The sequence below is a fragment of the Fusarium tjaetaba genome, assembly GCF_013396195.1.
Source record: "Fusarium tjaetaba strain NRRL 66243 chromosome Unknown NRRL66243_c0000062, whole genome shotgun sequence".
Taxonomy (NCBI): Eukaryota; Fungi; Ascomycota; class Sordariomycetes; order Hypocreales; family Nectriaceae; genus Fusarium; species Fusarium tjaetaba.
The window spans coordinates 86022-99146 of NW_023501258.1; the positions used below are offsets into that span (position 1 = coordinate 86022).

The following is a 13125-nucleotide window of genomic DNA, read 5'->3' on the forward strand; positions in this document are numbered from 1 at the left end:
TCAGCTTATACAGGTTCTACACATATGCTTCAAGCAAACATCTCGTGACTTTCAACTTCTCCTCCAACCTCGTGACAACACTATTCCACTAGAGGTATCCCAGCCACAAGCCAGCTCACACAGAGCTACAGTAGTAGTATGACATGGCTCATTACCGTCAATGCTCTAGAACTGCCACCTCCTCTTTTAACTGAAACCACTCCATTGGTATACCTGCAGTGCTGCACCATGCTCTTCTTCTACTGGATACTCGACTCTGGGGATCGCCTTTAGGGCTTGGGCGGAGGCGGCCGCTGTTTCTGGGGTTAAGATTGAGAAACATGAGAGATCACATCCCCTGGCACCAAGTGCATACGCGTACAGTATGTACATATGTGTAGGTATTCATGTACTGTGGTATCATTGGGATGTATTTTGGCCATTCTAAGCGGAGAACTTCTTCTGAGATGCTACCTTGCTCAAATCTCACTCCCGATTCGACGTCTGGATGCTGAGCTTTACGACATTCCAGAAGCGGATACAACGGCATTACACCTGTCCAATGCCCTCACTTCATTTTGTCATGGACTTTCTAGACGCTTCAGTCATCATGGAAAATTTGATTCATCATGCGCCAACCCAACATGTACCCTTTTGCCTGTAGCCTTTGTTACCTTGACACCCTAAAACAAACTCCAGCAACTCCAGCTTGCCTCGCAAATCAACAAGCTAATGAGCGTACCGTAACTAATGTACATGACACATCGCGAATCAACCTTAAACTCGGCTTGTGCTAACGTCAAAGATATCATTCTTCCATCCTCCCTGCTGATACTCAAAGAGCTTCTGCTCTGCATCCCTGCCTTCCTCCTCCCACAGCTTGACCAGACTGCCAGGTGCATACCGCCCTTGGAACACGCCTGACCCTGCCTTGACGCCAACGCGGGCGTCGACGTCTGGATCGGGCGCTGGAACGAGACGTGCAGCAACTGCTCGAATGAACGTCCAGAGGTCCTTAGGATCAGCAATTCGTGTGGCACGGAGACGCTCCCGTGCATAAAGCATTTCGCGGTTCAGGAAGTGAAGACCTTCAGCGATTGAAGCTGCAATCTTGACCTCAAGAGCCTTGCGCACAATGGGCCGCACCAATGGCTTCAGGATCCAAGCGAGGCAAGCAAACTTGGACTTGCTCAACGTGTAGTTAAGGTGATGAATGCGGACCTTGACATCGCGTAAGGTGACGATCTGTTCCATGCGATCCTTTCCAATTTCGAGGTCAAGAGTGATGTCCACGCCGCGCTTATCGAGGTGGAATCCTGCGATACCTTCATCAACCATACGGAAAAGACCAGAGTGTACGCGGAACCAGTAACCCAGGTCATCGGCTGCAATAGAGAGGCCAGACACCGTCACTTTCATCATTGATTTCATGGTAGATTGCGTCCCATGAAGTGCCTTTCTCACTTGGACATCATTGTAGGTTGAGATGTTAAGCTGGAAAGGTAGGAAGGAGCTTGCATTGATGGTGCGACCAGGCTCAAGGATGAGATTCTCTAGCAGAAGATCGATAGTGGGTGCCGATACTTCAACACGTGGAATGGGAATATACTGAATAGCCTGGATGAGGAGAGGGACAAAGATGTTGATAGTGTCAGTGACCAGGTCGCTGTTAGCGTATTCGCCGGCGGGCGACAAGAGGAGAGCAATTCTCTCAGTCGTGTGGATGAGCTTCTTGATATCTTGGTCATCCAAGATTGAGCGGAAAGCGGCATACAGACTGGAAAGCAGGGCGTCGAGATCATCTCGAATTGATGATTTGGCAGTCAGATCATTGGACTTTTTGCGCAGTTCCTGGAATCGTTCTTCGATATTGTCAAAGAAGTCAGGGTCGCTCAGCATATCCTGCACCAGATTGCCAATCTGTCGAACAAGCTCATCGAAGTTGGGGTCAGTTTTTCCATCATCGACAACGGCTTCGAAGGATTTCTTGACCTCGTCCCAATGCTCACGCTTGCCAAGAGAAGTGATGAACAGCCAGAAATTGTGGACTGCTTTGTCGGCCTCTGGGTTGGGCTGGGTGTCCTCCTCGACTGCTTCAACGGTTGCAACGGCTGCGTGGGAGTAGGCGAGAAGGTAACGTTGGATGAGCAGCGAGATTGTTGAAACTGACTCCTTGTAGTCTGTTCGCTTCCGGAGGTTCATCACAGTTTGCTTGAGGCGCTTCACCAATGCATCACCTTCGTCGCCCTTCACATGCTCCTTGATGCTCTGTACCGCTCCGTCGGCCACTTCAAGCGCACCATCTTTGACGGTCTCACCGACATCTACAACTTCATTCTTAAGATCTTCGTCGGAAGGTGGAGCAGGCGATTTCCCATTGCCATTTGCATGTTTAAGAGCCTCTTCTTCCTCCTTGGACGGCTCGATGGCCTCGCCAGCTTGTTTGGAGACGTCGGACAAGGTGAAGGCAGTGTCTCGAAGCACCTCTCTTCCAACAGTGCTAAGGTCGGAAAGGAAGATGCGGAAATCGGAGTTGGTCAAGAGAAGCGATCCAACAGTCTGCAAGCTCTTGTAGGTTGCGACAGCATCGGCTCGGACCTTTGCCCTGGCAGCTCGCTGCTCAATATGTGCGACGTCGACGTCCAAACGAGCTTTGGTGAGGTACCAAATGAAGTCCTGAATCTGGTCTTTACTATTCTTGTGTTGCAACACCTCGATGAACTGTTTGATCCACAGCTTGATGCTTCTGACCAGGGCTCGTCCAGATGGGCTCAGCTCTTGGCGCTCAGGGTTCAAAATCTGGGCCGATAGAAGAGTTCTCAAGTGAATAATAAGCTGTTCGTTTGTTGGCATGTATCCTTTAGAGATGGCGCGCAGCATCTGATATGTATGAAGCTTCTCATGGAGTCGCGTCTGTAGGCCGGTGTCGTCATTGTAACGCGGCAGCAGAGGTTCGCGCTCTGCGTCCTCGCGATTTTTACCAATACCAAAGCACGACAGCATGTTGAAAGCTGCAGGCGCAAATTGCCTGGTAATGATCTAGAAAGTCGTGCCTTTTTTTGTGGTTGGGATGACTTGTTAAAAGAAGAGATTCTTGCTTGATCAATTTTATAGCGGACAACCCAAGACAGTGATCAAGAGTGACGACGTCATGACTCTGCCGGAGCTTCAGGTCCTAGGGAGGCTAGGCTTACAAGTACAGCTGTAACACCTTGAGGCAACCACAACCCTTGTGAATCTTAGGGAGCTACAGCTGTACGAAGCTCAGTGATTGGATGAAGAAGCTTATTTCGCAACCATGATGCCTTTCTGTAGAATTTCGACCAGTCCATGATGAGAGAGGCTTGTGAGGGAATGCATCTGCCAGTGACAACGGCATTCAACTGGCATCATCTTACATTTCTAGCAACCATCAGCAAGTAATATGTGCTTCGAATCACGATTTGCATTCAAGATTGCATTTCAATGATCGGACTCTGCCGACTACCTATGCTTGGTAAGAATATTACTGGGAGTCCAATCCGCCGCTCGCCTACCTATTGTCCAAAGCTTCAATGCCACTAACTGCAAGGCATTCCTTGTGTCAACTTCAGTATCCTGATACACTGAAACAGAACTTCGTTTCGTGTAATTTCAGCCGCATTGGGCCATCTGATTCTGTATCAATTTCACTGTCATTCACATGTGTTAATTGTCGCTCTTATACACTTTATCATTAAAATGTAGCTTCTTGCGACCAGAGGACAACCGGCGGACCTCGGTATCATCAGCTGGTGTGGGGCCGGGTGTACTCAGCATCAACACCCGGCTTCAACTACTAACACTTCCTCAACTACAAGTCCAACACTGCAAAGCAAAACAACTCAAAGAGCTTAAGAAAAAGATACTTATTGACCTACAGACGTTCCTATTACCTGATGTCGCCCACTCAATCATTTGAGACATTACCTTGAAGTCATATGCTCGAAACTCAAAGCTCAATGAGCACCCCTAAAGAATGGAAGCGACTCTCATTCCAAGAAGCCTTGGAGCTAGCCAGACTTCCGGATGATACATCATCAACACAACAAGCAGTTCAGAGATTCATGAGTCGGCAGCCAGCTTGGACACCTGGACAAGAACTCCCCTGGGATGCTGTTGGTATTCCTCCACCAAAGATCACAAGGGGAGCTTATGGCGCTGTCGTATATGCCTTATCGGCTCTTGCAGCGACACGTGTAGTCGAAGAAGAAGACCGTGGCAATGCAGACGAGAACAGACGAGGGATCCATGTAGGTTTAGCCTGTTTATGGATGAACACAGACTTATTCTCTTTAGTCCATCCACGCCGTGTTCACTAATCCCGGACTCTCAGAGCGCCCTTTTATCCTAGATGTATCCGAAGTCCATTCAAGCCGTTCCTTTTCCACGCGGCTAGTTCACGCTCGTCAACCAACACAACCATCAGGTAACCTATCGGGTCCGTTTCCCGACTCGGACTCCGAAGCACCTCTTGGTAGCCCCTGTCTAACCAGTATCGTCACCTTCAAACGCCCGGTTTCCAGCTCCGATGAGGTCCAGGGGGTTCCGCCACAGGAGAGATTCAAAGACATACTCTCATCACGTAAACCTGATCAGTGGAATCCATGTCCACAGGCCGACGTCGATGCTCTGAAAGCCAAGTTTCCAAATGAAGGCCATGGAGCATTCCCTATTCTCGACATGTACAAAGTTGACATGTCGGACTTCAACAAAGATAAGGCTATACCAGACCGGAGAGAACTGATCTACTACCGACTACTGAAACCCCTTCCGAAAGAAGAAACGAACGCACACGTCTTGTGTCATGCGTTCGAGGCAGACCGCAACAGTCTTTTTATGCTAGGCAACCATCTAGGCTATGGCCACGACCTGGGCATCGCGGCAAGCCTCAGTTATTCGTTCTACGTTCATGTCAATGCCAATGAGTCTGTGATGGAAGGAGATGGATGGTGGATGCAAGAAGTCTCTTGGCCAAGATTCAGTGCTGGTCGAGGCGCAATGGAAAGCCTGATATGGAGTCCACAAGGCAAGCATGTCGCGACTGGCTACCAAGATGGCATTATACTGCCTATGACGGCCAAACCTGGCAGGGAGACAAAACTGTAGGCTTTGTGGTTGATGAGGACGCGGCTAGAGTCAAACATTGTTAGCGATTTCAAGATTTTGTTACGGAAACACCATAGACAGTGCCAAAAACTACTTCAAAAAGGCCCAACTTGTCCAATCTTTGATTGGATACTATGAGTTAGACTGAAATGCCATTGTTAGGCATTTTTGTCGCTTCAGCCTATTTGGTCTTTGCTACACTCGACAGTTATCTACTCCGGACCAAATAATCTATGTTGTTCTCAGATGCATATCGCTTAATGTAGATCAAACCCATGGAACGTTCTAGACTTCCGACCAGACAGCTATATAATGCCTCATCCCGCACACGACCGACCCTTCGACCTTGCATCTTCTCAACCGCGTCCTTTTCGTCGCTATCCGTCCTGATTCGGGAATACTTGACCGCACTCTTTGATCTGTGACTTGTTACCTCGTCTTTGTCAAACTCCATACCGCACCTAACCAAGTCTTGCGTATAAATAAAAGGGAAAACAGCAGATAAACCCGAGTTTACCGCTGCCGACAATTCCCTACATATAAAATAATTACAACCTATAACAATATAATACAATATCAGTATAATACATATAAATATAATTAAGAGCTCTTATTCAGAGGCTTCTAGTATGCGAACTAAATAGCATTGATGCGAGCTGAGACATGACTCCTTGTCATTGCATAGAGTATAACCTCAGTAGTTCACGCACCTCTGTAGCTGTCGCTCATAAAGGTCAAGCTACTTACATTGCATGCAAGAGATAACCTCAGCATCAAAGGCAGAGGATATCTTGTAATTGTCTCCTGTTTGCTGTGGCAGTGACTCGCATCACAAAGCTCCTTCCTATCAAAATCCGCCAAGCGCGAGATCATCTTGAGCACTCATCACATTTAATCTCTCCCTTGATATCAAGAACTCCTTCATCTTCTGGCACCAACATCATCAGATCGGGAGACGACCTCAGTATCGGAACAACAGAAAGGCTGAAATTACTGTCATAGCCCCTAACAAACCTCAGAACAACAGACATTCACCAGTGAGCACACTCTCTGGTTCGGAGTTCGCTAGGTATTCATCACTGCGCGGCGACCTGGTCTTGAAGTAAGGCATCAGAGGCTCTGATTCACTGCCAGTCGCATTTGATCTGCTTGGCCTAGGAGCAGACTATTCTGCACCTTCTTCCTGCACCTCTGGAATTTATTATTTAAAGGAGCACCGCCGAAGATTTAGATCTTCTACAACTTCTCTCTCTTAAAAGCATCGCGATTGGCATACCGCCTGACGCCTCCTATTCAAAAGTAACTTCATCAACAGCTTTCAAAGTAAGTTAAGGATTTAATGATCTTTTTTAGCCTCTAGATATTCCGGTCTTGGCGCTTGTCTTAGGCCTGACAAGAAGTTTCATCTCTTGAACCAGTTCTGTTCTTTCTATTATCCACTGAACTACCCTTCTCTTACTGTGTTCACCATCTTACTTGATAAGGTACTAACTCTCTCCTCCTTACAGTAACTACTGTCCTCTTACTACCCTTGACCCTAGGTAAGTATTTGGCCTTATACTGATCCCAATAGGAGTTGCTAACCCCAGTGTTCAGCCCAGACTACTATTTCTGCTAGTCAGCTCTTAAGGCAAGATGGAAGATCAAAGCCTCGCCCACAGCCATGGGACGGCTGTGCCATCCGAAGTCGTGACTGAGATGCTTCGCACACCCTGGAGTGACGTCTACCGTATCAGCCCAGATGGTCAGAAGTACATCTCACCACAATGCCTTATTGGCACCCCTGTGCAAAAAATCACCGAAGACAGCGACTACTGGATGCCGAGATGGCAGTCGCTTGAATCTTACTTAGCGCAAGAGGAGTCGGAAGAAAAAAGGAAGAGAGACTCAAAGGAGCAGCTCCGACTCGACCCCTATAACAAGGATTTTGCTAAGAAACACAAGCTGCACATGGATAATGTGTCTAAACAACGCAAGATCCGCGAAATCTTCGGCCATGATTCGCCATACCACCCGAATCAGCTGGTCTCCAAGCACCACCTCCCAACGGATGGACTATGTGAGCAGGAATTTATGTACAAGCTTGCTTGCAAGGTATCTGACTTGCGAGTACTACATGATAAAGGGGAACTTGCCATGGACCCCTGGGACTTCCTCCGTTGGCGGATTGCAAAGAAGATCCAGTCCATGTTCACAATGTCTGCTCAGAGCGGAAAGGATATAATCAAAAGAATTATATTCAGCATCTGTGAGGACTCAAGTTCAAAGAGCGCCTCTAAACACTACGAGGACCCCAAGTTGCGCGCTGCTATTATACGCTCGGCTGGCTACCAAGGTCGACTAGCCAGCTTTCGTAAGGCAGGCGACAGGAACAGGGTCACCAAGATCAAGACCAACACCAACACAGGCGGTATTGGACGTATCACCCAACGACGCTCAAAACTCGACCCAGTTCCGTCCGCTCTCAGTCGGGAGTCAGCTCTCAGTCGGGAGTCAGCTCTCAGTCGGTCTGATAAGCGCCAGAAGAGGTTATCTCAGCCTTCAACATACGGCGGAGTGAATGCTTACCGGGCACAACAACAACAGAGAGACAACTCAAAGCTCTGAATTCACATTGGTTCTATTTTCAGCCGTCGCAGTTTCATTGCATACCGTTTCAATGGCTGGTTCTCATCCCAGGGGTGTCCAACCATTCTTCCCATCGCATCTATTCGAGAATCTCAAGCCTCAGTCATTGGGTTACTCTCGGAAGATGGAGGACGTGCGATGTTCGGAGGATGAAAGATGCGAGATGGGGTGAAGGAGGTGGTCCATGTTATGCCACTGACTTGCGCGTTGCACGTTCGGAGTTTAGGGAGAGTTTGTACAACAATTTGCTGAGATATGGATATTTTTGAAGGGCGTTGAGCTGCCGCACACTTATCTACATTAATTATATGCGTGCTTACTCGCTCTGGTGCATACATGACCTTAATATAATCTTTCGTACAACTTTGGAATGACTTTTCGATGAACGTCTTGTCAGTGACATGTCAAGGCAACAACTGCTACCAAAGGTTTGAGTTGCCAGCTTGACCTTGTATCGGTGAACAACCCACTTGAAGGTACGGAACTGGCAGCTTGATTGAAATACACAGATTAGCACTCATCCACTTACCAACTCGTTCAGGTGTGACAAACAATAACCATTATTCTCATGAGTTTCTTGCGGAATTCGATGATCGGGTATGTCGGATACATCGGAATGATGAAGCGATATCTTTCGTAATGTTAAGTTGGTATCTTCATATGATCTCGGCTTCTGACCGAAATATAGTATTTTACAGATGAATTGTTCGCATCTTCTCAAGCTCTTAGTTTCATCGGTCTATTTATCATTTCCTTTGCACTTCCATGAATGTGGCTTTCTCCAACCTCCAAATTCTTCCCAGTGCATCTCAAAGATAAATTTCCACGTTGAATAGTGAGTAAGACCAAGCCATGGAATAAAAACAAGACTGACCGAATGAGTAGAATAAGATCATAAGATCCCGAAATGAGTACGGCTCACGCGATTGCCAAAGCCAGTAAGGCTCGCTTCTTGAGCCAGTTCCCATGGGCCATTTCACCTTTCATCATCGGTGCACCAATGCGCGTCATGTCAGGACCTCATCTAGCCCTTGCAGTCTCAAAAGCTGAGGGTCTTGGGTTCATTGGGCCGGGGGCGAAGCCTGAAGATACATCAAAGGACCTAGCTACGGTGAGGGAGTTGCTACACAGTTCACCTCCCAAGACTCTGCCATCCGCATTTCCATCGAATGATACACTTCCTGTCGGTGTTGGATTTCAGCTCTGGAACGGCGACCTCAAGTCTGCTGTCAATGCTGTGCAAGAACACAGGCCCTGTGCGGCATGGCTCTTTGCGCCGCGTCGAGGACAAGAAGAGCTTGATGAGTGGACGTCTCAGATACGAGAAACCCATCCGGAAATACAGGTGTGGATACAAATCGGTACCGTTCAAGAGAGTATTGAAGTAGCCAATAGTGCGCACCGCCCAGATGCGTTGGTTATTCAAGGCGCAGAAGCAGGCGGTCATGGTCGAGCCACCGACGGTCTGGGCATCATGACACTCTTTCCCGAGATCGCAGACCAAGTCCGCGACTCGGGTATGTCTCTATTCGCGGCCGGCGGTATCGCAGATGGTCGAGGCGTCGCAGCAGCCCTCTCACTTGGCGCAACTGGCGTCGTGATGGGTACTCGCTTCCTAGCAGCAACCGAAACTCGTATCAGCAAAGGCTATCAACAAGAGATCATCCGAGCTAAAGATGGAGCTCAGTGCACCACCAGAACCATGCTCTACAACCATCTCAGGGGCACCATGGGTTGGCCAGAGCAGTATAGCCCAAGGGGCATCATCAACCAAAGCTTTCACGATCACCAAGCAGGCGTGGAGTTTGAGGAACTGAAGAAGAGGCATGATGAAGCATTGAAGGCTGGGGATAAGGGATGGGGGCCAGAGGGGAGGTTAGCAACGTATGCGGGAGCCGCTGTTGGACTTATACATGATGTGCAGAATGCTGATGATATTGTCAAAAGAGTGCAGAAAGAAGCGAAAGATGTTATAGCTGAACTTGCGAATGATACTATGTAGCTTATATCTTACCATATTTGCCCTTGTAGTTGAGAGGCGACGGATCTCTGCTTTGCAAAACGCAACGCTGGCCATGGTTGGAACCAAAGGCCATCCGATCTCTCGCTCTATCTGATTCTGAATCACATATCTTGCCTTACTATGATCAATATACGAGGCATCATCAATTGAGTCATTGCAGATAAAATCCCTTCCGGTTGTCTGATCATCAATAAATCCGAAGGCTCACGTAATGCCCCAACGAAACAGCTATCAGGTTATCTCGACTGGTTTCTTGTTGTTTCATAGTAAACACTTATGTCTTGATCATATAGCTTGTTTCAAGTGCCTTCATGATAGAGAAGTTGAGGTCTCGAATAAATCAACTGTTCAAAGACATTTCGTTCAAATGAAACTCGTGCTTTTTGTCGCATTCCAATCGACTATCAACTGGTAATGAGAGATACTGATTAAGAACAAGCGTAAGGTTGAATGATGAGCCCGTGCTGGTATCTATCTGTTCATCAAATTAATGAAAGTAATAAGCAATGTGAGCCTCGGCAAACAACACGATGTCGGGAGGTCGTGTACTGAGATTCTGACAGAGCGAGCGCAAGCTCCGAATGAGTAGATGCAGCTATAATGATGCTTCAATAGTATCCCTGTAGCATTTCCCGTTATTTGGAAGCTATTTTTCCTCATTCAGATGTCAATTGTGACATTTTGCAAGCTCTTGAAGCTTTTGATGACGTTCCGAAACTCGCCTTAGCAATTGGGTGAAGGTCAAGATCCGGAGCTTTTGACAGATCACGTGGTCACAATTGCAACAACTCCAATTGGTCAATTGGCTGGCGAAGATGGGTCCATCCTTCAACTTCGACCCAAATCAGCCCATTCCTCACAAATCCCTCGACAACACCTCTCTCAGCCCATCCCGAGTCATCCTCAAAGCTCGACCCCATTGCCCGGCGCAAACCATCAACAGAATGTTCCTGCAACGCTCCGCCCTCACTGCGGCTCGCCGCGTCGCCGCCCGACCTGCTGTCGCTCGCACCTTCACCACCTCTTTCGTCCGCCGTACGCATTTCCATTTTGCTCCTCCAGCCAGCCAATGGCGATCGTCGTATGATGGCTGACTAGTGTTTTTGCTTCCACTACAGGAGATGCTGCCCGTCCTGCCACCCCCAACGAGCAGGCCGCTGCTCTTGCTGGCACCGCCGAGAAGAAGGTCGGCTCCTACAAGACTCTGAAGGGTATGTTGCCCGACAATGCCGCCGCCGACTGCCTCAATGGCACCCCGTAACCTCGGCCGACTGATCGTGACGTGACGTACGATAATCGCTGACAAGCTTCTGTGTGCAGAGATCCGAACTGAGGAGGATCTCTTCGGTCCTGGTGCCGCCCCCGGAACCGTCCCTACCGATCTCGAGCAGTCCACCGGTATCGAGCGTCTCGAGATTCTCGGTAAGATGGAGGGCGTCGACATCTTCGACATGCGCCCCCTCGACGCCACCCGCCTCGGAACGATGAAGGACCCCATCATGGTCCGATCCGCTGGTGAGGAGCAGTTCGCCGGTTGCACTGGTTTCCCCGCCGACTCTCACAGCGTCCACTGGCTCGGCGTGAGTCTTGACCTTGAAATTCCGGGCGGACGGATGTGAAATGCTGACATTTGTGACTTCAGATCACCCGCGAGCGCCCCATCGAGCGATGCCCCGAGTGCGGCAGCGTCTACAAGATGGACTACGTTGGTCCCGAGGACGATCACCACCACCACCACCCTCCTGAGTTCGAGGAGCCCAAGACCTTTGCTGATTACATCAAGCCCGAGTACCGATACAAATAAATGCATTACATTGCGCTGAGAGGCATTGGGGAGATTGGGTCGTAGCATTAAGGGAAAACTAGATGGATGTACATGGTGCCCCCGGGGAGAGGAGCCGTTTTGTGTAGATTAGGGTGCCTTTATTCCCTGTGTCAATTTACTAAGTTAGCTTCCAGAAGTTGATGTTGACTATATATTGGGCTTGTCGTGTTTGTGACAATAGCAGTTTGATCCAATTGAGCTTGTATACTCCAGAAATGACTTTCCAGACTTCCAGAGTCTGGGTATGGCTGGATTGTGATGTCATTTCGTGATGCGGATGTGAAACATCCAGTTGCGGTTATGAAACTCAATACTGCCAATAAGATGTGCCCTTTGCAAGACGAGCAGTGTTCCACCGTATGTCTGTCGAGCTTTTGTCTATTCTTTTACTGGCAGTCCGGTGATCGTGGGAGTATTGGCTCTCATCTTGTTGATGCTGGGTATCAAAGTGGCGTGATAATGCCGTGTCCCGGGCGTAGATGGACAGATAAGGGTGGCCGTAGCGATACTCATGGTGGCCCTGGGTGATGAGAAATGTGTGCGGTAGAGCTCACTCATGGTGTTCAACCTTCATCTTCATCAAAGCTCAGCTTAATCTTTTTGGCTTTCTTCTTGGGTTTGCGATTCTTTACTGGCTCCTTTTCGGCATCATCCTTCTCCTTTTTCTTGTCGTCTCCTTTATCCTCATCCTTAGCTTCATCAGCAGCCTCACCGATGACTTTTCCAACCTTTCGTTTCCTTCCTCCAATAGCAGCTTTGCTCTCTGATTCTTTGGCGGTTTCTTTCTCCGTTGCAGGTCCCACGTCGTAATCTCCATTGTCTTTGACAACTCCATCCTTGTCCACTTCAAGACTCACAACGTTTCCGTCTTCGTCTACGACAAGCGGGACATCTTCTGCCTCCTCACTGCTAGAGCGCTTCTTAGCTGACCTCCGTTGGGCAGCGAGTAGTGGATTGGGGCCTGTTGCACCAGCAGCTTTAGCCCTCAGAGCAGCAAGAAATGGCGGTGCTGCTGCTTCGGTGTCGTAAGACAGGTTTTTTGAGTTGATTTTGGGAGCCATGTTTGGTGATGCATGAAACAGGCTGGATACAGCTTTGTCTGCTTTGGTTGGTTGAGCCGTAAGCGATTGAGTTGCGGCTCTTTGTCAGCGGGACGGGCTTCTTGACGGACGGGAGGATTCGTTGATCACAGACAGTTCTTGATGAAGCGGAATCAAGATCCAAGATTCAACCCCAGCCTAGACTCTTCTGAGCAATAGTGCAGCTGCATGCAAGCGCTAACTTAAGTTACACGTGGGTCTTGAAGCGACCTGAATTTGAAGAAGCTTCCACACGGACCTGTCTTAAGCCTTCAGATCACGTGAGAATCATAAATTAATGGCAACTCCTCGTCCCGCAAAATTTCTTTCTTTACAACACTATATTCATTCGCTCCAGATTGCGCCTTTATTAAACTTACGGATACGCGTCTAAAATCTGTCTTCCAGAATTAATCTCTATTCTTTCATTATGGTTTTTATCACCAGGGTTTATACTAGAACTA

General features: G+C 48.5%; 6 protein-coding genes across 6 annotated transcripts; 4 read left to right on the top strand and 2 right to left on the bottom strand.

The window, feature by feature from the left end:
- Positions 1–756: 756 nt before the first annotated feature.
- Positions 757–2982, bottom strand: FTJAE_3102 (uncharacterized protein; the record flags this gene model as incomplete). The annotated part of the gene is made up of 1 exon (XM_037349364.1): positions 757–2982. The coding sequence occupies one exon, from the start codon at positions 2980–2982 to the stop codon at positions 757–759; it is 2226 nt and encodes a 741-aa protein (XP_037209790.1).
- Positions 2983–3959: 977 nt separating this feature from the next.
- Positions 3960–5106, top strand: FTJAE_3103 (thioesterase thiol ester dehydrase-isomerase; the record flags this gene model as incomplete). The annotated part of the gene is made up of 2 exons (XM_037349365.1): positions 3960–4250; positions 4297–5106. The coding sequence occupies 2 exons, from the start codon at positions 3960–3962 to the stop codon at positions 5104–5106; spliced, it is 1101 nt and encodes a 366-aa protein (XP_037209791.1).
- A 1635-nt stretch (positions 5107–6741) lies between these two features.
- On the top strand, positions 6742–7713 carry FTJAE_3104 (acyl thioesterase ii; the record flags this gene model as incomplete). The annotated part of the gene is made up of 1 exon (XM_037349366.1): positions 6742–7713. One exon carries the CDS (start codon positions 6742–6744, stop codon positions 7711–7713), a length of 972 nt encoding a protein of 323 aa, XP_037209792.1.
- Positions 7714–8641: 928 nt separating this feature from the next.
- FTJAE_3105 (nitronate monooxygenase) lies at positions 8642–9736 on the top strand (the record flags this gene model as incomplete). The annotated part of the gene is made up of 1 exon (XM_037349367.1): positions 8642–9736. One exon carries the CDS (start codon positions 8642–8644, stop codon positions 9734–9736), a length of 1095 nt encoding a protein of 364 aa, XP_037209793.1.
- An 836-nt stretch (positions 9737–10572) lies between these two features.
- On the top strand, positions 10573–11561 carry FTJAE_3106 (cytochrome c oxidase subunit 5b; the record flags this gene model as incomplete). Its single annotated transcript, XM_037349368.1, has 4 exons — positions 10573–10792; positions 10876–10968; positions 11078–11337; positions 11400–11561. The coding sequence occupies 4 exons, from the start codon at positions 10573–10575 to the stop codon at positions 11559–11561; spliced, it is 735 nt and encodes a 244-aa protein (XP_037209794.1).
- A 584-nt stretch (positions 11562–12145) lies between these two features.
- On the bottom strand, positions 12146–12643 carry FTJAE_3107 (uncharacterized protein; the record flags this gene model as incomplete). Its single annotated transcript, XM_037349369.1, has 1 exon — positions 12146–12643. The coding sequence occupies one exon, from the start codon at positions 12641–12643 to the stop codon at positions 12146–12148; it is 498 nt and encodes a 165-aa protein (XP_037209795.1).
- Positions 12644–13125: the final 482 nt, after the last annotated feature.